Here is a 27,643-nt window from a genome sequence, read left to right as displayed (position 1 = left end):
TCAGAACTGATGGCGGCCTCAGGTGGCAGGTATGCATCTTCCACCTTAGAGTCCTGCCATTGACCGTGCCTAAACATGCACTTCGATCAATGCAATTTGTTATTATTAGGTTTGTTTGGGGAACGAGAAACCTCACCTCCACAAACTTCTATACAGTCTGACACGTGATGGAGGCCTTGCAATGCCCTCTCTGCTGCGGTACTATCAAGCCTCACTGCTACGTTTCTTAGTAGAATGAAGCAGGCCGCTCAACAAGAAGCACTGATGCTTTGTGGACCAGGCAGTGGCAGGTTCCCACATCTGGAAGGAAACCTGGCTTCCACTGAAACATAGGGCTTGGGGAGTGTACTCTTCACAGGTCACGAACTCAGTCTTCTGAGTATGGGATGCTGTGGCGACCAAAGCAGAGGTTAATGTCCTTCCCTTCCACAATGACACCTATCCTAACTAATCCAGATTTCACTCCAGGGCTTCAGCCTGATCGGTTCTGACGTTGGCACGACTGCAGCTGTAAGCAGTTTGGCTGCATGTTTGACACCCAATGGATAATTGCCTTTGACCAACTAAAAATAGACTACGGCTTGGAGAAGGCAGACCGCATCCAATACCTTCAATTCTGCCCTCGGTGATGCAGGCCTCTGTCCGGCTTCACTCAGAGAGACCCTTGACACCTTTCGAGAAGTGATTAACATTTAAGAAAAATATGACAGGTGACTCATCACTGAGTTATATACCATTCTCAGCCGAGAGGAGACAACTACTGGCTCTGCGGGACAGCGGAGGTGGGAAGAGGAAATGGGCAGAACACTTACTGATAAGTAATGGACTGGCATTTTCCATAGAGCCCATCATACGGCACCCAACATATCTAGTACAGAAACAGCATACAAAATCGTGTCTTACTGGTATCTGACCCCTGCGTGACTTAGGTTTTGGAACTCAGAGTGTTCTAAAGAATGCTGGAGGGGTTGTGGGGGGACGTGTTCGCTTCTCCACCTTCTATGGCTCTGGCCAAAACTCACTCACTTCTAGGATGAGGTTCTGCATGATATCAACAGTGTGTTCAAGACTTCGATCCCTCAATCTCTTGCAAACACAATCCTTGAGCTGCCCAATTCACTGTTGTTTTCACTCCATTCGCCTTGAGAGAAGCATATCACACTAGTTTTAAGTGTGACACGCTAGGTAATTCTTGCTTTATTGGAAATTGACAGGAGCCCTCAAAACACAACTTGGATACACAAAATCGGGTTTATTCTGGGCATGGAAAAGTTCTCAGTGGACCAGAGACCAGACAACTATGTCATATGGTGGTCTCCCTTCATACGCCTCCTATTTACTGAATTCAATGAACTGACATGCCCAACCTACCTGAAAGTACTTCGGATGTTGCCCCCATCTGTCCCCCCAGTGCGCTGCTTCCTCCACCTAAACACACTGAGCCACCTGCCGCAACGATCGCTGTCCCTTGACACAATGGATTCCTACCACTGCCCATTTAACTACTTCTTTTGAAAGAATGGGGGGTCTGGTGAGTTTGTTCTTGAGGTTTCTTGTGTTTTCCTATAGTTAAATGCCTCTGTACCACTGCCTATTTGGTTACAGAACTGTGCTGGCCCCATGGGGTTGTTGGCATTTGACAGTTTTAAATCTTTACTGCAGCATCAATACAAAGAATCAATCCTTTAATAAATTTTAAAGTGTAAGGACCCAAAAGATTTATTTGACGCCAATTACTGGCCCTGCCTAACACCAGGTTTGCCAACTATCAGGGCTGCCTAGTCTTGATTCCACCTGATGCCTCTTTCTTCTCCTGCTCTTCATATCCTTTTTTGTCATCTAATTGTTTCTGTCTTTTTTTATCTCTGCTTTCTCTCTTTCAGTATTCTCCTCCTCTCCTTTTTTCCTACCTTTTCTCTTTCTTAGTCCTATAATCAACAGTAAGTTCCGGACCACAAAAATGAGTGCCAATGATCTCCAACTGCACCCACCTGCACAATTTAAGCACTGGCAGACACACCAGTAATGGGATACCTTGATACTGTGACATGACTAGATGTATATTGGAACAGGACAAGGGGACATTGGATACTGGATCATTTGTATATAAAAATATGTCACACTTGTTCTCTCTCTCTCTCTCTCTCTCTCTCTTGCTCTCTCTTGCTCTCTCGCTCTCTCTTGCTCTCTCGCTCTCACCCTCTCTCCCTCTCTCTTTCTTCTCTTCCCCATCTCCTTTTCATTGTTTGAATCTATTTGCGTCTCTCTCAAAATCATTATGGGAAAACCAGTTAGTCATTTCCCATGGCAGTCAAGTTGCAATGCACCATTTGTATCAAAAGGAGATCCTGTTATGAACAGAACCCAGACTTTTGATTAATTAGATTTTATGTTTCATAAGTGTGGTAACCTGAAGTGTTAATAGTATGTAATTGGTGAGAAAAATACCTTTATGATTTTGAAAGGCAATACATATGCCCTGTTAATAGATGGTGGTCCCAATCTAGTTTGCTTACATCGCTGCCGTGTAGAAACTATGAGATCCTGTTTTACTCATTTGTTTGATTTTTTTGCGAAACCCGGAGTTTTGATAAATTGCACCTTAAGTTTCAAGAGTGTGGGAACCTAAAGTGTGGTAGTATGTTATTGGTGTGACAAATACATTTACAAAATGTTCCCTCAGGGTATTTCATCATTCAGACCAGTGATGCGAGTTGATAGCCTGTATACCCATCTTTGTTCCTTTTCATACTGTATTTTTTCTAGGTTCCTTGTTTCAGCTGGTACTTGTTCCAAAACAAACCAAGTTAAGTCATTTGTTGTATGCTTTGCAGAAAGACAATCAGCCATTTTGGAAGAGTTGCGTCTGCAACTTATGGTGCTTCTATGTTCGATGATCCTTATGATTATTTTTCGAGTAGCTTACAAACGCACAGAGCCCGCCCAGTCACACTAGGGGATTTGGGTGTGGGTTCAATTCTGAAGTAAGCCACAGGTGGTATCTGTGGGAGAGGACCCAAAAATATACCTAACAACACATGTCCAAGAAATGTGGTGTGGACACTCATTTACCTGGGTGTCATCCGCACAGTTACTTGTGATATTTACAAGGTCATGCACATTTCCATATATTAGGTATATATAGGATTAATAGGGTGTACCCTCCCTTTGTGTGAATTGAATTTGATAATTTGAGGGCCCACCCTCATAAAAGCCTTCTCAGTCCTCCTAGGTTTCAGACTTCTTCTTTTATAACCTATGCCTAAATCTTTGAATAATAAATCTATCACAAAGTATTCAGAGGCTATTTTAACTCACTCATTCAACCGTGCCTTCACTTACTTCTGCCATCCAAAGAGCTCCGCTTACAAACTCGTCAAGTCCACCCATTCACGTTCAGTGTCTGAGTCAGGGTCCAGTGAGCAAGAAAGCCACAGGTAGTACCTGTGGATGAGGGATATATATATATATAATATATTCACTGAGAAAAACATAGGTTTCACATATGTTATAGTTAGCTGGTCATTTCACTCATACAAAACCATTGAAATTCCCCCGTTTATAGTTAGTTTAGCTAACTATAATGTAGTGTAGTTCCTATATTCCCAATAGGCTCTGCGCATTGGAATAATATATACTGTAGTTTAGACGTAGGACTGAGATCTACTAGGTCTCTACCGAATATATAAGACTTATTATGTGTGTGCCAGCTAGCTCAGAGGTCACTAGAAACTTTCTCAAAAGTACAAGAAGGGATTAGTTTCTGACAACCATATAACATGACAACTTTGTTTCCCAAGAATAAGAAATCAATCTTCAGAGTCGTGGAAACAATAGATAACTATTTTACTCAGTCAATCGTGTATACTTAGTTTCACCAGAGTTGCTGAGAAATTAGAGAGACAGGCGTTTTCAATAAAAGGTATTTATTGAACAGTCTTTTATCTCAAGCATGAGAAATGTACTGCTACAATAGTAATGCTGGTTATAAAGTACAAGGCATATAATACAAACAGTATTATAAAGTAGTACTGTAAAAGCATGATATGGTTTCTAAGCCATAAGTGGCTTTAAATAGATAAAATGCATAAAATACATACAATGATAAAAGAGATGGCTAAACGTACTCAACTGGTGCTTCTAAAATACGCCTACCCCGATGTACCTGACCTAAGCCTAGCACAAGGGAAGAAATAAGTTTAGGAGTAGTTTTAAGTCTAGTATTCTTTGCCTAGATTCTGCCAAGAGTCTAATCAATAATTCTCTACGGGTCTAATCAGCTCCGTACCTTGGTTTAGAATGAAGGAGGTCTTGTATCTCTCTCTCTCTCCGGACTCGATCTCCCAGATACCCGCAAGGGTAAGCTGGAAACACTGGAGCTGGATTTCTCGGCAAGAGAAGAAACAGCGTCTCTCAGTGCGTCTGCTGGAGGGTCGGCTTCCTTCGGCACTTGCTGCTGCAGGGTGTCGGGCAAGTAGTTAGTCGATCTGCTCCAAGAACCACCGTGTGTTAGTTTGGGCAAATGTAGGCATATTTATACCATGAAGGTGCCGAGTTTGACGCATGATTGGACTTAATAACGTCACTCAAAGGTTCAATTTCTAGAAAACTCCAGGATTTCTTGGATAACTTAATATTCAAGCAGGGGGAAGATCCTAGCTGCTGAAGGCGGGTTTCTCCAAGAAATCGTTGTGAATTCTCGGAACTTAGTGGAAGTAGCCTTGCCGTATTTGGGCTGTAAGGCTCAGGCCAAATATGGTAATGATTTCTATGCCTATATAAGGATAGGATAAAGTATACCTATATAAGGGCATGAATCGGGAAAAGTTACACTAGGGTCCTAGATTAGTTTACAACAATAACTCGCGCGCCCGCAATCCACTGCTGATGACGTTGGATATTACATCACTCATGACATGGTCAGTGACATCACTCATGACATCACTCATGACATCACTGATGACATCATCCAGTGAATGTGTCTCTTTCTGAAAAATAAATATTTTGTATATATGTATATCTAAAGGTCGATGGAAGAATATATGGGTAAATAAGTGTCTAAATGGATGTTTTTTTGTACAATTGATTGTATAACTGACTTAAGTGTATCTTAGTGAATACATGTATTAGCGAGTTATGTTTAAATATTTAAATATCTGTATCAGTGTCTCACTTTGTGTATAAGTGGCTTCATGGGTTGGTGAGTAGCTACATGAGTGTGTATATGGGTTATCAGTTGGTTTTTTGAGTATCATGAGTGTCTGTATGATTCGGTGTTGGGGATATTACTTAGCACATAGATGTATGAATGAGTGACTCACTGTATGTGTTTTGAAGACATCGTGTGCAGGACTGTATGGGTGGATGAATGTGTGTATGGGTGTGTTAGTGAGTGTCTTTATGAGTAAGTACATATGTTTTAAACTAGTATATGTGAGTATTGATGTATATAAGTGAGTATATATGAGAGTGAGAGATTGGAAGAGTTCCTGAATAAATAAATATGGGTTTCTTTAAGTGATTGTTTAAGAGAGTAAGTATGTGTACGTTTCTGTAGAAGTAAGTGTAGTGGTGTGTGTATAGCTGTATATGCAAGTAAATGGATGTTTATCTGCATGTGTGAGTAACTATGTATGAGTGTTGGTGTGTAACAGGATGTATAGGTGTATGAGTACATATGATGAGTGAGTACATGTATGAGTGACTATATAGAACTGTCGGTGAATAAGAGGATGTGTATGTAGATTTTGGAATTACTGAATAGGTTCTTCTAACTGGTATTGGTATCTCCATTGTTTTAAAATTTTTAGTTTCTATTTTTCAATGTGTGTATCAAAGGTTATATTCGGGTGAGAGGAGGTCTGCCACTCTTTCACAAGGATGATGTCATCAGCGATGTCATTTGAGATGTCATCAGTGATGTCATGAGTGATGTCACTGACCATGTCATGAGTGATGTAATATGTGACGTCATCAGCAGTGGATTGCGGGCTATAACGGGGGAATTTCAATGGTTTTGTATGAGTGAAATGTCCAGCTAACTATACCATGTGTGAAACCAATGGTTTTTTCAATGAATTTCTAAGGTTTTTTTAAATGCTAATTCCTTACTATAACGTGGCTGAAACTTATGGTTTTTTCAGTGAATTGCTAAGGTTTTTTAAATGCTAATTCCTAACTATAACGTGCCTAAAACCTATGTTTTTTTCAGTGAATTTCATAGGTTTTGTAAATGCCAATTTTTAAATGTATTAATTGTTATTTTTACTTTTTTGATACTGATTTACTACATTTTTTTTAATAATGTTTAGCTATTTTATTTTTTAAATTACATTACATATTTTTAATGTAAAATAATTAAAAAAAATCAAAAATAATTAATTTTAATGTGGGCTACGGGGGAACGAGCGGCGTTACTACTAGCGGACATCGACAGGGCATTCGACTCGGTCAGCTGGACGTATCTGTTCGCCCTTTTGCCACGCCTCAACTTGGGCCCAGTGTTTGTCTCCTATGTCAAGCTGTTGTACACGGACATCACTGCGTCGGTACGTGTGTCTGGGGCGATTTCTGAGAAATTCTCGATTGCTAGGGGAACCCGACAGGGATGCCCCCTATCCCCCTACCTCTTTGCGCTGGCCATGGAACCATTGGCCGCTTGGGTACGCATCGACGCACAACTCCGTGGCTTTGTGTGGGGGGCAGGACTCTCGGATAGAATCGCGCTGTATGCGGACGATGTCCTTTTCTTTTTGACCGATCTTGACCGATCTGGCCCTCGCATACTGGACCTAATGCGCATATTTGGGGAGGTGTCAGGACTCTTTCTCAACCCGCGCAAGTCGACCCTATGGGTGCTGGGCAGGGAGACTGGTGTATACCCCTGGGCTTCGGCCTTGCGGGTGGCAGTCGGGGGTCTGAAATACCTAGGAGTCTTCCTGTCTGAGTCCGCCGCTATCGCATGGGAGCGCAACGTGCTGCCTGTGTGGGATAGAGTCCAATCTGACATTAAAACATGGTCTCGCATGCCTCTCAATATCTACGGCAGGTCTCGATTTTCAAAATGGTCGCCCTCCCGCGCCTCTTGTATCAACTGCAGAACCATCCACATAAGATCGAACCACAGTGGTTCCGTCGGGTAAATTCGGTGCTGGGCCGCTTTCTGTGGGCGGGGGGTGCCTCCAGGGTGGCGCTGCGGACTTGCTTCTTATCCACGTATTGTGGAGGTCTGGCTACATCAGACCTCCTGTCCTACTACCAGGCCTCCCACCTATTGGTTCTGAACGAGTGGTGGTACGGCGATAGCAATGACCCTACATACGCACTAGAACGCATGTTGATGGGAGGCGCCACGTTACATACGCTGTTGTACTCGGCTGGGCGGCGGAGGAGACTACCGCAGGTTACGCAGGTGGTTTTCATGATCTGGAGACAAGTACTGTGCCATATGGGCTGGTGGGGTAGACTGACGGCGGAAACCCCACTATGAAACAATGGACAGCTCCCCGCATTGACTACGCTGACGGGGTTTGGTGGCTGGGACTCTATCGGAATCTCATCGCTCGGTCATGTTCTTACCGGGGTCACACTCAAGTCCTTCCAAGACCTTAGCACTGAATTTAGTATGCCCAAGACCCAATTCTTTAAGTACCTACAGCTCCGTCATGCGCTTGCACCTAGTCTGGTTGGTTTGGAATAACTTCCCGAATTTAGCCCAGTGGAAGCCAAGCTCTTCATGGGAGATCTGGGGGATAAGAAGGTCTCCAAAATATACCAAACACTGGTCACCCATTGCTCCTCTACCCTACTGCCGCTGAAAGACTCCTGGGAAACAGACATTGGTCCATTGGACGAGGATGACTGGAGGGAGGCCCTGGAATCCCCCCGTGGGGCTGCCATAGCCATACGACTCCGATTCATACAATTCAAATACCTACATAGGGCCTATTACACCAGAGAGAGACTGTGGAAGGCTGGCCTCATTGCGACTCCGGAGTGTCTGCGCTGTGGGACTGAGAGAGGCACACTATTACATACGGTGTGGTCCTGTGTGGGTCTGACCCGATTCTGGAATGGCGTATGGAATTGTCTGTCAGAGGTGCTGAGGTGGGACCTTCCCCGTACGCCCAGGCTGGGTCTTCTGCATGTCCTGGAGAATGTGGGTGGGAACATCTGCAAGCGTCACCTCCTGTTGTTGGGTCTGGTAGTGGCCAAACGAGATCTGGCGAGGGCATGGAAGAGTGAACGTGCCCCTCCACTGAGCGCCTACAAAGCGGGTCTGGATTATCTCATGGGGTTGGAATTACCAGTGTTTGAAGCTAGGGGTTGCCCTCGGAAACATAACAAGATCTGGAAGCGGTGGGCAGACTATAGAGGGTTAACCTTGGAGCCCCCAGTGGACTTGGATGATGGACTGCATGCGGATGGGGACCTCTGGGCCTAGGAGGGCGCTCGATATTTGCTGTATTCTACTCATGTGTTGCGGTTGAAGGTGATCATGTGCATGGGTTAGGGTGGGATAAGGAGTGGGTAGTCGGGGCGTTGGGTGGTTTGAGGGGTGAGGGGGCGCGGGGGGGCGATTTGAGCGATTAGGCTATGTATACATTTTGCTATATATGTTTGCCATTTGACAGTGTCCTCCTGATTGTGGAGTACTGTTCCCATGCTAAGCCTAATCAGTTAATAAACGCAGTTGTGAAAGAATTTTTATTTTTATTTTATTTGATATTTTTTTTCCAATATATTAAAATTAATTTCGAAATATTTTTCGGGGGTATTTTTTTTGTGGTAAACGTAGGGTACGCGTACCTTCCTCGTGCACTCTGCGAAATATAGCCGCTTATTTAGAATTCAAATTTGGGTACACGTAGGATAAGCGCTCAGCGCGTAGTGTCCCGCGCATCTCTATTCGTACTATACGCATACACGCGCATACATCACAAATACGTTTTGACGTTACGCATAGCATCGGCGCTTCCACGTGACGTCATATACGTTTGTATGGCGCACGGTACACGTACCCCGCAAAATGTTTTAATCTTTAAAAAGATATATCTATGAATTTAATGAAAATATTAAGGCAAGACATTATCTGAGGTAATCATGAAAATAGTATTCATTTAGTTTTAATAAGCGTATATTACTTTTAAAAGCAATTACGTGAATCGCGGGGTACGTCGTACATGCGCACATCATAAGAGCAGCCTACGTGTACCCCATGTGACTTCAAAACAAGAGATTTGATTGGTTCATAATACTTCCTATTCTAACTGTTGAAAGACCCCACCCATTTTAATCATTCTTTTTTTGCCTTCACTGAAGAAACATCTTTTTGTGAAGCAGCTGTTTTTTGCAGATCTTCAATATGGCTGCACACCAAGACGTAGATCTTTCAGAACACTCTTCTGATGATCAATTTCTTGCAGAAGATCCAGTCCCCAAAAACAAAGAGGCACTCATTTGGAAGTTTTTTTCCTTTCCTGACGGAGAGAAAAAAGTGAATGCAGCGAAGGTGACCTGCAAGGTGTGTTCGGCAGTGCTGTCCGCAGGCAATCCAAACAAGCACTACTCTTTTGGGACTGCCAGCATGGTTAAGCATCTTAAAACCCAACATCCCGGCAACTATGCTCGTGCTGCATGCAACAGACTTCGGGATGAGACTCCACCAGCTGTACCCAGCACATCTGCAGGAGCATCAAGTCCTCATCCAGACATCCGTCCAGATTTTGGAGATTTTATCATTTTGTGCAAATTTTGCAAAGAGACTCTTTGCTATGGAGAACAATCCAAAGACTTAATTTGCAGGCGCAAACAAGAGCACCGTTGCTCCCACTCTTAATTTTTTTGTTTATTTGTTCCAGACTGTTTTGTTTCTGCAGTTTCCTTTTTTTCCTCTTAAAAAAACAAAAAAAAATTGTTCAGAAAACCAAAAAAAATACAAAACAACAAAAAACACACACAAAAAAAGTTATTTTTAGAACTAACTTCACTGGTAAAAAAAAAAGAGCTATGTTAGTATGATAGTGTGTAAAAGTTTTTTTGAATGAAAGCGTGATGCATCATTGAATGAAAGAATACATTGCTAGTGTATGGTGAATGTATAAGTGCAGAACTATAAGGAGGTGCTACAGCATAACTCTATAAGGTGTTTACTTGCAGTGTGCTGTAGTACTTCCGAAGCACAGGAATGTAACATATGTACATAAATATATTACAAGTCTATGCTTCCCTCTGCACTGCTGGTGAAACTGCCTGGGTGAGTTTATAAGTGTTTGTGTTTTGGCGCAGTGAATGAATTAGTACATGGTGCTAAATGGTTTACTAGAAGAGTGCAATAGAGTGACAGTGTGTAGGTGGATAGAAGACTGCATGCATAGTACATAGTGGTTTGAAGCAGTCCATGTCCTAAGGCCTACCTCACTGCATGAGTACTGGCTACTGACTGAATGATTAGAGTACTGTAAGGAGTGTGTCTAAGTGAATATATAAGTGCTTGAGTTTTAGTGCAGTAAATACTGTTGAATAGGTCAATACAACAGTGCAACAGCAGTGACGGAGTGTTTGCTGGAAGTGTAAGGATACAGACTGGGAAATTGAAGATGTGAAAGACAAGTGTGCAGGTGGATAGAACACTGCATGCATAGTGCATAGAGGTTTGAAGCAGTCCATGTCCGAAGGCCTACTTCACTGTATGAGTACTTGGGTACTGACTGAATGATTACAGCTCTGCAAGGAGACTGCCTGACTGAATGTATAATTGCTTGACTTTTAGCGCAGTGAATGGATTAGTACATACTGCTGAATGGGTCACTAGAACAGTGCAACCGCAGTGACAGAGTATTTAGTGGAAGTGTAAGATACAGACTGGTGAATTGAAGATGTGAAAGACATATGTGCAGGTGAATAGAAGGCTGCATGCATAGTGCATAGGGCTTTGAAGCAGTCCATGTTCTAAGGCCTACTTCACTGCCTGAGTACATGCACAGTGACTGAATGATTAGTACTATAAGGAGAGACACTGGGTGAATTCATATTTGATTGACTTTTACTTTAGTGAATGGATTAGTGCATGAAGCTGAAAGGGTCACTATAGGATTGAAAGAGCAACCACAGGGTGTTTGCTGGAGTATATGGATACTGAATGCGGAATTGTAAGCTTGAAACACAAGTGTGAAGGTGGTTGTACCACTACATGCATAGTGCATAGGAGTTTGAAGCACTCTGTGACATAAAGCCTGGCTCACTGCATGAGTACATGCATGATGACTGAATGATTACAGTACTATAATGAGAGACACTGGGTGAATTCATAATTGATTCAGTTTTACTTTAGTGAATGCATTAGTATATGGTACTGAAAGAGTCACTATTGGATTGCAAGAGCAGTCACAGGGTGTTTGCTGGAGTGTATGGATACTGACTGGGGAATTGCAGGCCTGAAACACAAGTGTGAAGGTGGTTAGACCACTACATGCATAGTGCATAGGAGTTTGAAGCACTCCGTGACCTGAAGCCTGGCTCACTGCATGAGTACATGCACAGTAACTGAATGATTAGTACTATAATGAGAGCCAGTGGGTGAGTTCATAATTGATTGAGTTTTAGTTTAGTGAATGCATTAGTATATTGTACTGAAAGAGTCACTATGGGATTGCAAGAGCAGTCATAGGGTGTTTGCTGGAGTATATGGATACTGACTGGGGAATTGTAGGTCTGAAACACAAGTGTGAAGGTGGTTAGACAACCACATGCATAGTGCATAGGAGTTTGAAGCACCCCGTGCCCTAAAGCCTGGCTCACTCCATGAGTACATGCATACAGACTGAATGATTATAGTACTATAAGGAGAGACAGTGAGTAAATTCATAATTGGTTGAGTTTTACTTTAGTGAATGGATTAGTATATGGTACTGAAAGAGTCATTATGGGATTGCAAGATCAGTCACATGGTGTTTGCTGGAGTGTATGGATACTGACTGGGGAATTGTAGGCCTGAAGCACAAGTGTGAAGGTGGTTAGACCACCACATGCATAGTGCATAGGAGTTTGAAGCACTCTATGCCCTAAAGCCTGGCTCACTGCAAGAGTTCATGCATACTGACGGAATGATTACAGTACTATAAGGATAGACACTGGGTGAAGTAATTATTGGTTGAGTTTTACTTTAGTGAATGGATTAGTGCATGGAGCTGAAAGGGTCACTATAGGATTGAAAGAGCAACCACAGGGTGTTTGCTGGAGTATATGGATACTGAATGCGGAATTGTAAGCCTGAAACACAAGTGTGAAGGTGGTTACACTACTACATGCATAGTGCATAGGAGTTTGAAGCACTCCGTGACCTAAAGCCTGGCTCACTGCATGAGTACATGCACAGTGACTGAATGATTACAGTACTATAGGGAGAGACAGTGGGTGAAATCATAATTGGTTGAGTTTTACTTTAGTGAATGGATTAGTACATGGAGCTGAAAGGGTCACTATAGGATTGCAAGAGCAGCCACAGGGTGTTTGCTGGAGTATATGTATCCTGACTGGAAATTGAAGATTTGAAACACAAGTCAGATTCTAGACAAGCAACACTATTAATTACTGTGGAAGGGCTAAAATGACTGCACACATTCCAGAAATGTAAATACTGCATTTTAGTGTTCAACCATAACTCATTTTCCAAATACAAAAGCAATAACTGGTTTCTAATTCTATCAAAACTTAAAAAAAGGATAGGTTTTTAAGCAGTTGTGTGTCTGCAAACACAAAACGTATAAAAATGCTTCTCTCAGAATGATTCCTAAATGCACACAGACTCACAATGTGATTCTAGACAAAAAATATGAAACCTTGCATTTTACAAAAACACATTTACTAGTCTAGAAATGGTAAGGTGACTAAACACATTCTATATATATGACTTCTGCATTTTACTATACATTCCTGACTCATCTTGCAAATACATAAGCAATTTGCTGCATTATTGGCGCCAACATTACATCAAAAAAGTGACACAATAGAACAACAAATAGGTGCAAGGGGCTTGTAAATCTGCCCCAGAGAGTTTGCAGTAGAGTATGTATACTGACTGGAAAATTGTACATTTGAAACACAAGTCTAATTCTAAACAAGCAACACTATTAACTACTCTAGAACTGGAAAAGTGACTGCACACATTCTACATTGTTTTAGTACTGCACTTTACTGTACAAAGCTGACTCACCAAACACATTAACTTACCAAATGCTTTTATCACAATGATTATCCAAATGCAGACATACTCAAAAAGTGATTCTACACAACTAAACCACTCCTTGCACTTTAGCAGGATAAACACATTACTCTTATTAAAAACAAAATGCACCACATACATCCCCTTACAAGTTAACAACCCACCTTTCAAATTGATTTGTAGATTAAGACGAATGTCAGTCACACACCAGATTTTCTTATACAGAATCTCTGTACTTCACTGTTCTTAGCAAAACAAACAAATGGCAAACTTTCCCTCTCAATCTACACATATATACATGTAAATAACAAATCACATTTCTTCCCACATTAATTCAAAAGCAAATACACATTTCTATTGCTTTCCAACTGACATAACTTTGAACCCTACCCCCAATTTGCTTTCTGTTGTTACCATAGTAACAGGCCATGCAACAGTCAACTGAAACACAGGTCAAAAGTTCACCACAGAATGTTACTAAACCAAACAGCAAGTGAGCTTGACTTCTCAAAATACCACCTTATCCTATGTAATGTTCCTTTCAAACAGTTCTTCTTAACCAATAAGAAACATACTTAAAAAAAATAGAAACATGCACCCTACCTTTTAGTCTATAATGTTCTCAAACAACCAATCATTTCTCTCCTTTTTTCAAAACTGCATCTCACCCACCATCTTAGAAAAACATTTCTTCTCAAACTGCCATTTCATATACAGACACCTTCTGAGTGCATCCAGACCTTCTTTCAAGATGCTTAGAGTGTGAATTGTGGGACACAGCTATATTTTCTGGAAACAAAGGTACGCAGAACACAAAGGAAATACCAAAGACCTAGGTTTACCAAATGTAGACATTAAATGGATTGGACAGAGAGGGTTAAAGTGGCTCCAATTGATGCCATTGATGAAATCCTTTTTGCATCTCCAATACCCTGACCTCATAATTGTGCACTGTGGCGGCAATGACCTAGGCACTTTGACTGGGGTAGGTCTGGAAATGCTTATGAAGGACACTGTTGGAGAATTGATGTCCCCCAAACTGCCTTTGTCTATTCTAACTTATGCCAAAGGCAGAAATGGAACTGGTCCAATTTTGTCCACAGATTTAGAAAACTAGGAAATATGTGAATACATCTGTTCCTGCTTTTCTCCGAGACTATAGAATGGGGTCCATATACCACAACAATCTGCATTTCAATATGCAAGGCATCTATAGGAGAGATGGTGTACATTTTACAGATGAAGGGAACAGAGTCTTCCTCTTGAACTTTAGACTCTGCATCGGTACTTACTTGTAGGTACTAAAATCCCTAAAATAAACACAAGGGCTCTTTTTAGAGCCACCTAACATCTAAACACGTAAGATTGATAGATATCTGAAAAATATTTTTCTTTTTCTGGCTTGGATACGCGCAGCATACGTGGTAGGATAGACGTACCCAACGTGTGCACACCAGAGGTACACGTATCCTAATTTTACCGTAAAAAAATAAATGAATCTGCCCTTAATTTAAATATTTAGTGCCCCGGGGAGGTGGCGGACCCCGGGGCTTGGGGGGCACTTTCAGCCCCCCACACATTTACATTTGCTGCGGGAGGGCCGTGAGCCCCCCGCACATATTCGACCAAAGCCCCGGGGCTGCGGGGGGGTCCTGTGAGCCCCCCGCATACATTAAAAAAAAAAGCCCCAGGGGTGGCAGTCCCCGGGGCCCCTCTGGGCCCCCAATATAATAAAGCACATTGCCCCCGGAACTTGACCCCCCGGGGGCTAATTAGCACTAAAGCGGGCTTCAGGTTTTTTTTTTAATTCACGGTATACGCGTATCCTACACGCATCCTGCTCAGCAGGCCTAAGGCGTCAGGGTGTTTCTACCCTGCCCCCTTTTTGCGTTTTGCGCCCTTGTTTTTTTTTTTTTTTCTTCCTCGTTTCTACCGAAACACAAGATGGCTGCCAACACTTCCTGGTTTGGAGTGTTGACAGACAGTTGACAGCCAATTAGCATGCAGCTCGTGCTCGTAAAGCTACGCGCATGATCCTCTGAGGATACGCGTATCCTACTTCGTCCTATATATATCTATGATTTTACTTTTGATTTTCTCAGGAATTACTGCTCTGATTTACACCATTTAACAAAAAGTGTGATCTGTGAATCAAACTCTACCTTTTTGCCAAATTTGGTGTAATTCCGTTCAGCAGTTCGGGCTGTAGCTGCGGCTAAAGGTCCCTATGGAAAGTTGCATAGGGAAAACATGTTTTGGGACCCTCCTTTTTTCTCGGCCCCTGCTTGACGAATCACCCCGAAATTTTCAAGATAGGAGCGCCCCATCTTCTTGGAGAATTTCGCGAAGATTCGTCAACCGGCGCCAAAGTTATTCCAAATAGAATGTTGCGGATTTCCTATGGAAACTAGGTCCTAACTATAACCACCTACTGGCGTCCGCCAGTAGGTAATACAGAAGGATAGTTATATCTGTGAAATTGTGAAGCAAGCACCGATTTACCTGGGTGCATTTTGCTCACCGATGTTGGATACATTTAACAAACGTACTTTCCTTAAAAACTGGGTCTCCCCTCTCTTCGTTTATTGCATAACAAATCAGACCATACTGCTGAATCTGGCAGCCTTTTCACATTACAAAATTCATGACTTTGGAATTTGGCCAACATACAAGGTAGGTCATCTCAAAACACTTCCTGCGGGGTTAGTCTCCTGCCTCTTAAATGTAATTTTCCAGCACCCCTGTTTGTACTCATTCCCCACTTTTCTTCACTGAATGTGCTGCCACTCACTGCTGCCCACACTTTTTGGTTCCTGTCTGCACATGTGTGTTAGACTTCTGGGTATTTCTGGCCTGTCAGGCACAAGAGGTAGTTATGTGTTTTGCATGAAGTGACGCCCCAGGCTAGCATAGTAGGGCAGGGGTATAGCAAATGGACACTAAAACGACGTGGAGAGATTTCTATTGATGCCTGTATTACTTTGGAGGCATTGCTGGAACACAGAAGTTCTGCTGCCCACATGGCAGAAGGGCCCTTGTAACACAGGTTTTCAGGAGTGAAGAGGAGGTGCACACCCCAGAGACAGTGGGGGAAAGAATCACACTACTCATCCCAGTTTCAAGAGACCACTGAATTGGATGGAGTTTACTTTCCTAATGGGATGGTGGTGAAGGAGTGGGTAAAGTGGAAATATGAAACTACTGAATGTCTTTAGATTTTCTTTTTTCTGCAACAATTCAAAGGGTGATCTATAAAACTGCTCCACATGATCACTCATTTTCACCACAATACCTCAAAGGTTCTTACCTCTGAAGTTTCTGGTCAGTTATTAGGATTCAGTGCAGTGTCATTCCGCCACCCACAAAGTTGTTGAGGAGGTAATTGGGCAAACAATGTCTCCCACAAAGGGGGCTTCAATCTAGAATTTCTCCACCACTTCTTGGTGTATTTTAACAGAGTTTGGAGTGTGTTTCTCAAAGGAGCCTTCTCTAGCCACCATGGGCAATAGCATTCAGACTGTGGTCAATGCGAGTTTGTAACTAAAAGGCCACTAGGAAAGAGACACAGTTGTTGCATACCATGCTGAATTTCACATTCAATTGAGTGTTCTTTTTCATTGGACCTTTCTTCAGAGTTGCCTACTGGAGAGTCTCCTCTCCAGCTTTTACCTGTTTATCAACTCAGCCCTTCCTCCTTCTCTGACACCATTCTCACCTTCTATGTGTTAATATTCTCTATTTGAATCACTTTTCCTCTCTCCCTTCTTCTCTAGGTCATATGCTTCCCTGTCTTTCTCACTTTTTCTCTCTGTCTTTTGCCTCTGTCACTCCTCATGCTTGTTCACTTTTACTGTAGTCCTAGTTGTCCCTCTCGTTATCTCATTTTCCTTTTGAGGTGTCACCTAAGACTGTGCATGCACTGTCTGTTGCGAGGCATACTATTATTTTACTGTGTGATTAGAACCTGCCCATTGTTACTATTGGTTGGCTTCATAGACACATGTGCTTTCTTCCTATTCTGTTAGCTGTGTAGGATTTTCTTTATCTTCTTGTGCTTGTCCCTCCCCCACGAGAATGGGTGCATTACTGTGTCCTTCCACTGCTCGCTTTTTCAGGTGCTCCACGTTGCTATCTTTCACCCGTTTGATCCCCCAACCAAACCCCCATGTTGCTTCCCTCATCCATGCCCCCTGTTTTGCGTCTGTTCCCAACCATGCTCTCAGTTTTGCTTCAACGCCCGCCCATGTCCCAGTGTTACTTTTGCTTCCACCCAGGCTCCCTGTGCTACTTTCCCCACCCTTTTTATTAACCCTCAGTTTGCTTCCACCTTCCCTGCACTACCCGTTTGGCTTCCCCCACCGACTTTAATAACCTGTCCCCACTTTCACTCCCTATGTTTCTTGTGTCCCTCATTCCCGTGTTGCTTCCAGTCCCCACCCACGCTACTCCATGTTGTTTCCCCCACCCGCTGTAAAAAAAATAAAAATAAACATTTTTCTTTCCCCCTTCCTTTTAGTTATCAATCCCCATTGGATCAGTAACTAAAACAGAAAAAAAGCATGTGTCTAGAATTTTGAATTTTTTTAATACTTAGCCATGCGGCACAGTTACATTTTGATGAATTAAGCATTACTCCGAAAAATAAATCCTATTTTTTGAGCCCAGAATTACAAACTAATTTACAAAATGTTCTTGCTCAGTTTTTAGGAGGCTATAAAGTCAATACATCTCAGACAGAAATATTTCTATGTAATTGCCTTCCAGAAAATATATTACCTGAGCTTCAAGTGTGTTTTCATGTTTGGTCAAAGTGTTATCTGGCAGTCAAATTCTCAGGTAATATAGAGGGTCCTTATTATCTAAATTACAAGCCTCTTTTAAGGCATTTAAAAATATGGAATCTATGATTTTACCTTTCCTATAGCAAGACTCTAGTCCTTGATGGTCAGTAAGCACTTTATATTGACGTGTTATTGAAGGAGTATTAGTGCTTCTTAGTAGGAACAATTATTATCATGCACGTTTTGCATAGTACTCATTTGCAGTTAAGGGTGTAATTTTCTCATGTTCATTATGATAATAGTCATGAACATGATATTAAGAGAAAGCAATATCAAAGATATTGTTGGATTAATACAATCCTCTCCAAAAATGTGGAATGGGCCATTACAGTGATGTTTTTAAAAGGAAAGATCTGTTTTATAACGAGTTTAATTATCTACATTAGTAACACAATATAACTTGAAAATCAAGCTACGATCAATCTAGTATTTATTGTAAAATGGAAATTAAATTGCTTTCAAAATTATTAGATTTTTTTGATCAATAAAAATCTTGGATGGATATTGAAAAGTCAGTATCCATGGGTACAAACTGGCTACAGTGGTCATATATTGTTATATATGTTGCACTGAAAAATGCTGACCAAGCCTGAGTTCCAAGAATAAGGTTTTGGTTAATAATGTACTCAAACACCCAGCAGCACGAAACCAAGTTGATTGGAAAATATATCTCATGCATATTAATTAAATACGTACATTTCTGAAAATCTCTAGCAAATGGCTGAAACGGAAATATATCATTTTATACCCTGAAGTTTGGAATAAAATCTATTAAATACATTTTGCAACTTAAGGGGTGCCAGTTTTTGAAAATTTGCTATTTTATTTGAAATGGTTGATCTATTGTACCCCACAGTTTGAAAATAGGATTAACGCAGAGTGCTCTTACAATTGTTTTAGTTGTGAATCTACAGATGTAGCAACTGGTCTTATATGGAAGAGTTCTAGATCAGGTCATTTTTGGTCTTCAATTCTTCAGTATCCAGGATCTCAATTACTGATTCAAATTCTGGGCAACACTAGTCTAGCGTTCCTGATTTATTACCCCGTGAAGGGGAAAGTGATTAGATAACAAAAACTAAATTTTATCTTTATGTTGGTTGCGCGGTCACTATTACTGCAAAAATGGAGGATTAAACAAATCCCCTCTTTTTTTAGACTGGCTTCGAAAAATGTATGCCGTCATACAGCCCAAGAATGTATTTGCTATTCGGTCTGGCACAAATTCAATATTCTTTAAGCTCTGGGATCAATTTGTGTCTATGATTGAATAACATCAAGCACCTGTTTCACTACTGCACTTTGTTTATGAGCTATCTCCTGTTTAAACTGTGTTTAACATTTATTTATGTAACGTGCATTATATTTCATGTTTAACATGAATCTCTATGCAGTATAATTAATATTCAATAGAGTTATGTGTTATCATGATTTATGATATTGTCTAATGTACCTCGGAATAAAAAATAAGGTAAAGAATTCCTGATTCATGAGCCATTTTTGTTCAGGTAACTTTCACCTTTAAACATAAACAGTAACATCCCATTTGCTTGTCAACAGGTATCATTTTTGATTCCAGAATGTGGGTCTCTTCCTGAAGGTCTTAAGGACACCATTAATAACATGGGAAAGTTTTACCTTGTTAAGAATTTATCACTCCATGAACTTGCCACTGTGGAATTCATCAACACTTTTGTAAAGAAAGGTAAGTATGCTGGTAAATAAATGCATGATGTGCTTAAAGTCCTCTGTGCAAACATATACCTTTGTGCCTCTGCGATTACAGACTAGAATTGATATGCTATTTGTATTTTATTTACAATGCTTTATGAAAAAAACAAGCACAACCAAACCCGCACCCCTTTCTGCATTGTAGTTCTTAATTGTTCCCGAATCCTAATTGTCACACACTGTTTGGTGAGACACAGGACAAGGAGGGGCTAACTGGGCCTCAACTAAAGGGGCAGGGCAATGTGCCTCTGATTTCCACAGAATCCATCCGAATATAGCTGTCCAAATTAACTGGGCCAGATACAACCCCCTCAGCATTAGACTATCAGTGGTAGCATGGCGAGCAGTCACAGGCTTGTGTGGAGGTACTCAAGCTCGGGACTCATCAGTCATTCAATAGCGCTTTCGCTGATTGTGCACCACAGTGCTTTAGCTTCAAGAAGAAAAGTACTTGAAAACAAACTAGAACTAAATACTGTAGTGTAGTTCCTATATTCCCAATAGGCTCTGCGCATTGGAATAACATAAACGATATTTTAGACGTAGGACTTAGATCGACTAGGTCTCTATTGAATATGTTAGACTTAATTATGAATGCCAGCTAGCCCAGAGGTCACTAGAAACTTTCTCGAGTAAACAGGAAGGTGTTAACTTTCCTGAATAGACAAGAAGGGATTAGTTTCTGACATAAACATGACAACTTTGCTCCCTCCAGAATAAGGAGTATATCTCCAGAGTCATGGAAACAGTAGATAACTATTTCACTCAGTCAATCGTGCATACTTAGTTTCACCAGAAGTGCAGAGAAATAGAGAGACGGGCGTTTTCAATAAAAGTGGTTATTTATTGAACAGTCTTCTTTCTCATGCAAGAGAAGTGAGTTGCCACAATTGCAATACTTGTCATAAAGTAAAGTGCGTACAGTAAAAGGAGTATTATAAAACAATACTGTAAAAGCATGGTATGGTTTCTACGCCATACGGTGTCTAAAATAGATAAAATATATACATAGATAAAACCATGACTAAACGTACTCAACTGGTGCTTCTAAGATACGCCTACCCCGGTGTACCTAAGCCTAGTACGTGGGAAGGAGTAAGTGAGCTGCAGTTTTAAGTTAAGATAGTTTTTGCCAAGAATCTGAATCAAGAATTCTCTACGGATCTAATCATCTCCGTACCTTGGTGATAGAAGGAAGGAGGGCTTGTATCTCTCTCTCAGGACTCGATCTCCCAGCAACCCGCAAGGGTGACTGGAAACACTGGAGCTGAATTTCTCGGCAGGAGAAAAGACAGCGTCTCTCTCAGTGCATCAGTGGGAGGGTCGGCTTCCTTCGGCACTTGCCACAGCAGGGCGTTGGGCAAGTAGATAGCTGATCTGCTCCAAACCACTGTGTATTTTGCTAGGCCAGCTGCTGGTATATTTATACTTGGAAGGTGCCGAGTTTGACGTAAGGTTGGACATAAGACGTCACTAAGAACTCGCAGTTCTTTCAGAACTCCAGGAGTTCTTGGACAAATTAAAACAGAAGCAGGGGGAATCCCCGGGCTGCTGGAGGTTTGGTTTGTTTTAAGAACGCGTTGTACTTTCTAGGAGTCTATGCGAGTAGCCTTGACGTATTTGGACTGCATTGGCTATGACTTTATATGGATATGATTCTTATGCCTTTATAAGGATATGATTTGTTATAACCACATAAGGGCATAAATCTGGAATATTTAAATAGGGCCCTAGATACGTTCTCAACAATACTACACATACTATTGCCAAGATGCCATTTAGGTTGCTGGGCACTGGTGTGTGTTGTGCCTCTACCTGCCACTTTTCTCTGGTGCTCCTCAGGGACAAAGTGATAGCGTGATTCGGCTCAGGTACAATTTACCCCTGTTATACTCAAAGTGCACTCAGCCTCTCACAATTCAAGTTTCGTTCTTACCAAATAAGACCTAGCTGCTCAGTTTGTGTTTCCTCCAGCATAGTCAGGTTTCTTCCTGACTCCATCTCCATGATGCCTCTAACTCGCTTTTGGTGCACGTTTGAACCTCGGAACAGTGTTCCGAGGTTCAAATGATTGCCAATTTCGATGTAACAACGCATAGGCCAACTTCAGGGGCAGCAACAATACCTGAGGTCCCCACTTCTCTCGGTAAGGTGGTTGAGACCATGCCACGCTCTTCTCTTGGACACACTGATCTATTTCTGCGGCTTTGTTCGCCCTAAGTGTGGCAGGGTATGCTCAGACGTGAGTCCCTTGCTCACTTGGCCACTGGATTCAAGATAGCCTGGCTGATGAGGATTATGAATCCGAAACCGGTCCCAGGATGCTTGTTTCCGGTCCATGGAAGACATGGCTTGGCAGTTCGGGCTGGACTTTTCCCATGGGGCAAAGGGTCAGACTGATTTGCATATAGCCATGTCTGAAATGGGGTGGCTGAGTGGGCTAAAGAATGGTGATGGATTAAACCCAGATCAGTTGACTGGGGGTGAGTGTTTGATTTGCTCAAACGCTCCGTCCATCATCCCCTTTTGTATCGCTTTGTTCGCCCTAAGTGTGGCAGGGTATGCTCAGACGTGAGTCCCTTGCTCACTTGGCCACTGGATTCAAGATAGCCTGGCTGATGAGGATTATGAATCCGAAACCGGTCCCAGGATGCTTGTTTCCGGTCCATGGAAGACATGGCTTGGCCGTTCGGGCTGGACTTTTCCCATGGGGCAAAGGGTCAGACTGATTTGCATGTAGCCATGTCTGAAATGGGGTGGCTGAGTGGGCTAAAGAATGGTGATGGATTAAACCCAGATCAGTTGACTGGGGGTGAGTGTTTGATTTGCTCAAACGCTCCGTCCATCATCCCCTTTTGTATCGCTATTTCTGCGGCAGTCTTCTTCTGATCCCAAAGGCTCAGGTCAAGCCGCAATCTCCGTAATCTTTCTATTCACAGTAGTGCAGCTGAAGCCTTGTTTTTCACAATTTCAGCTTTAACAGAGAAGATAGAGTCCTGGTACCTGGTGACACCAAATTGCTGTCCTCTGTTGTTCACATCTAGATGACTCTATCAACACTGTGGTCATGCTGCACCTGGCCTCTCCAGAACTGTCCCTTCTAGATACTTCAGTTCCGGTGAACAGCTTCTTCCAGCAAGGTATATCATATGGGGATGTCCCCTGTGATTGGTTTGTTGTCAGGCAGACACCAGATCTGATGTCACAGCAGTACTCTGAGTTCTCTGTGTAGCACTCACTTCGTTGGTCATAGAGAACTTGGAACCAAAGGAACATGTGAGTCAGTGGGACATGACTTGTAGAGCCAAAGCAGACAGGAGATGAGGAGCCAATGTCTGCACTTTCAAAACGTGTTTGCAATGATTTTTATGGCAAGACCCAGTAGCTAACATTATTCAATCTCCTTTAGTGCCACTTCTCACAGCAGCCCCTTTAATGAACTTAGAAAACAAAACAAAATTCTAAACCAATAAAAGGTCAGAACCCCCAACACTCTTTCTTCTTTTTTTGCTACTGCTCCATGCAGGTAAGTACTGTTTGAGTGTTGTGAGCAAGACAGTTGTTGTTGTGGGGATACTTTATACTGTTTATGCTGGTTAAGAATGCAGCTTAAAATCATTATTTTGATAACTAGTAATTAATTTAATTCTTTTGTTAGCGGATGTGGTATGTTAGCTGCAGTTTGCCTTAATGGTGTGGTTTTATAATTTTCAAGGGTTCATATAAGAAGGAAATCGTGTATTGGAATCTTGTAAACTTTAGATTATAACTAAAATAGGAGCGCCCAAACTGATTGAGCCATTGAGCTCGAGCGCAGGTCTTTCGGCGCGAGCACAACTGGGAGCTTCCGAAGCGGCAAGTCTTGAAATCATCCACTCAAGTGGGGTGCTTAAAGTGCTTTTGTGCAGGGTCCGTTGACGCACCAAACAGCGATGGCTCTCGGACTCATTGGTGATAATGAAGTTAGTCTGCTTTATGCGCCAAGGAGCGACGGCTCTGAGGTGCGTAGGTGGAAATTGAAGAAAGACTGTTGCTTTGATACATACGCACATTTGCTCATTGCGTCATATCCTGATAACAATTCTAGGTCATTGGGAGGTTTTATTATTAACTATACTGTTATTAACTATACTGCTTGACAGATTGGGCTGCTGTAATAGCTTGGCAGTGGCAGATACTGCTGAGGTTGATTTCTCAGTAAGTAGTTCATCTGCAAGATGCAAGAATGGTTTTTGCATTATGTGTAGGCTTTCCTGTTTTCAGTTTCTATTTTTGGTAAATTCTGGTGTTTTTTTTTCAGTGTTTTCAATACCTTAAAAAACAGTTATCAGTGATTACACATTTTCGCGCCACTAAAAACAACAGAAAAAGTGTTTTTCCGGTGTTTATGGAACGTTTTGCTTTTATTATTGCTTGCTTTCTGCACTTAGAGAACATGATATATAGATAATGTACGCATAGTGTATATGAGGTCCAAATACAGTTTTGCAAATTAAACTTATTGTAATATACCATACAATACTTCTTCAGTGAGTCTTTGGTCATGTGCGCTCGCCCTTTCCTTCCCATGTAAACTTATGTGAAACGACCCACTCAACATTGGCACTTGAGACGGGCAACTCCAAAACAGCCAGTACACAATTTCTTAACTCTGGCCACTGACATAGCTTTCCCTGCCAATACTGGTTGCTGTGCCAAAGTCAGTTTGTCTGAACTGGGGTGGCAGAGTGGGCTAAAGAACGGTGATGGATTAAACCGAGATCTCTTGACTGGGTGTGAGTGTTTGATTGGTTCAGATGCTCCATCTATCACCACCCCCTTTTGTACCGCTTTGTTCGCCATAAGTTGGCAGGGTATGCTCAGACGTGAGTCCCTTGCTCACTTTGCCACTGGATTCAAGCATGCCTGGCTGAAGACGGCTGAAATGCCAGAAACCGGTCCTAGGAAGCTTGTTTCCGGTCCAGGGAAGGCATGGCTTGGCAGTTCGGGCTGGACTGTTCCCATGAGGCACAGGGTCAGACTGATTTGCATATGGCCCTGTCTGAACTGGGGTGGCAGAGTGGGCTAAAGAACGGTGATGGATTAAACCCAGATCTGTTGACTGGGTGTGAGTGTTTGATTGGTTCAGATGCTCCGTCCATCACCACCCCCTTTTGTACCACAAAGTCACTAAAGGTGTCGCCCAGCATACTCTCAAGGAGAGGTTTCACATCATCATCAATTATGCTGAACACTTGGCAGACAAGGCATTTTTCAAGCTCTAGTTTTTTTTCTTATGTCCACTACAGAAGTTATGTTTTCCTCTAAAAATCTAATAATGCGGTAGAGTGCACTTTTTTCACATCACTATGTTTAGGCGACCAAAGATCCTCACATTTCTTGCCTTTGGCACCATCACTCAGCAAACATTCTGTAAACGGTTGCCACATAGATAATATAGCATTCATAGCCCCTTGGAGTGAGAACCATCAGCTAAGGGACCCAGTTGAGATGTCTCTTTTTTGATGCCACACAAAGCACAACATTATAAATCTTTGCATTTTAGTTCCTGTGCATAAGGAAACAGTGAACCAGAATGGACTAAAAAGTCAATAGCATCCCTCATTAACTCTGAAGATTGCAAAGATGTTTTCAGCATACCATCTAACAAGTGGCAAGGATCTCCTAAAGGGAATCACTTCAACTCAGGTATCAATTTTGACAGGTCATCACACAACTTTTTCATATATGTAGCTGAATTACTGCAAATACAAACAATATCACTCCAATCTTTGTTGAACTTGGAAAGAACATTTTTTGCAGAGCATTCCAAGTAACAATGCGTTCCATGTTTTCCAAAAGTCTGTTGTCACGTTTTCATCAATATCCTTGATGCTTGATGATTGCACTCTTTATACATATACTTGTCACTTTACCTTGCATTAAATGTTTAAATCCTGAGGTGTTGACAATTCACCTACTGTCAATGCAGACCCACTAGAAACTGTGGGCTGATGTATTAAGGGTTTTTACCCATTCTCTGTGAGTAAATGTGATTACACATATCAGGAAAGCTTTTATGAAACAAGCCATTTTACCTAACCATGAAAGAATCAAACGCAGCCAAAATATCAAATATGATTTTGATATTTCCTGATTCTCTACAGTTTATAAACTAATTAAACAAGCCCTAAAACATGCTTCTAAACCCTGCATCTTTAGACCAAAGACCACAAAACTGAAAAAAGCAAAAGGAAAAAGAAACAATATTTTAGTGGCATCCCTAAACAACAACAACTCAGGCAGAATAATGTTAGCCCAGGCTTTGTTACTGCTAGCGTGTATAGCAATGTTACATTGTATTGGCCCCGTCAGGAAGAAAATAAATGACTCTTTTACTCTCTTTTTCCTTTCTTTGAATGGCATTTAGTTTGTGGTTGTGCATGTGTTTTTTCAGTGTTTATATGGTTTCACTGGTGAGGGCTATTTCTCTTTCAGTGGGGTTTTATCAGTTATTATAGGTTTAAACCTAAAACCCCACAGCCTAATTATGTGGTATCAGGACGTTGGGATTTGTGACACATTTTAAGCTTCAGTTTGTTTATACTGTTGAGGATGAGTGAGGATAGGAGTCGGTCGGAGCAGGAGGTTACCATGGAGGATAAGTGAGAGAACGTTATTGATCAAAATTACTTTGAAAGTTGGTAGTAGGATGAAGAAGAAATTGGAATCTGTGTTACAAGCAAGAGGACTAGGTTTGGAAGTGTTAACTTTATGGTCTGCTGGTGAGACTACTTCTCAATGAAAATGAAAGGGGAAAGGTCTCTAGAAAAAGAAAGCATGTTGATGTAAGTGTTACACAAATGAAAGGAAAAAATCTGTGCAGGCAGATCAAGGGTGCTGTGAACATCAAAGTTATGGAAGTGTTGAGGATGCACATGGTGGGCTGTTTAAAGGCCCAGAAAAGGAAAGGAGGATTAGTAAGACAGGACGTAAACATATGGTGGTGCATTGTGACAAATCCTCTGGTAGCGCATAGATTGAACTTAGCTATTCTTCCGATTTTGATTCAGATGAACGAGCAGGATTGTGAGAATAAAATGAGGAAGGAGACCAAAGGGGGTGGAAGGAATGATGATATAGAGGTTTTGGCCAATCCTCTAGGGAATTGTATGCTTGATCCAATGTTGATTAAGCACCCACTTTTCCCGAAGTGAACTTCTGCAGCTCCTGTGGCGGAGTATCTGGAAACCTGGTTGTAAAAATAAATCCCAGAGGATATTAGAATAAGTTTAAGAACAGAGTGTCCGAGACCTACCTTAGCAAATAAGGTGATGATGACACCTGAATTGGATGTGAAAATCTTTGTTTTCATTGGAAAAGCGGGTTGAGACTCACGTAAAGGATTAGATAAGGGTTTGAGAATGTATTAGGACAGGCTGCTTCACGTTATTGCCCTTTGATCAAGATCTTTAATATAACTGAGGACGCCCATGTGAATAAATAGCAGTTGGATGTGGAGCAATTGAGGGAGAAGTGGGTGAAGTGCGCTGTGTGACGTTTGGACAATGCAAACACCACAATTTCAATTAAATGCAGAAAGAGTATTCTGCTCAAGATTGAACCGAATTAGTGGATTTGGCTAACAATAAGGCAGGACCAGATGCAAATGGTCTCCTTTTTAGAGACTAATTCATTAAGATATGTCCAAATTTGTGGGAGTTCATTGCTCTATTCAAAAGTCGCAACATGACATTTAGAAGGTTTTTAATGATCAGATTTTTGGTTGGACCGGGCGGACAAGGGATCGATTTCCCGGCAGAGGACAAGGAATCACAAGAAATTTGTTTTCTCAAGATTGTAGACTCAT

The 27,643-nt window shown here is 41.8% G+C and overlaps 1 protein-coding gene across 1 annotated transcript in view; it reads left to right on the top strand.

Annotated features, from left to right (window-relative positions):
- The window catches only part of RPP40 (ribonuclease P/MRP subunit p40), a 699,670-nt gene that overhangs the window by 174,321 nt on the left and 497,706 nt on the right, over nt 1-27,643 (top strand). Inside the window, exon 2 of the mRNA XM_078688048.1 lies at nt 19,624-19,768. Coding sequence (XP_078544174.1) covers nt 19,624-19,768 — 145 coding nt within the window. The remainder of the gene's footprint in view (nt 1-19,623; nt 19,769-27,643) is intronic.

This window comes from Lissotriton helveticus, chromosome 4_1 (genome assembly GCF_964261635.1).
Source record: "Lissotriton helveticus chromosome 4_1, aLisHel1.1, whole genome shotgun sequence".
Taxonomy (NCBI): Eukaryota; Metazoa; Chordata; class Amphibia; order Caudata; family Salamandridae; genus Lissotriton; species Lissotriton helveticus.
The sequence above is the reverse complement of the archived record's forward strand: the minus strand, read 5'-3'. Positions and strand labels throughout refer to the sequence as shown.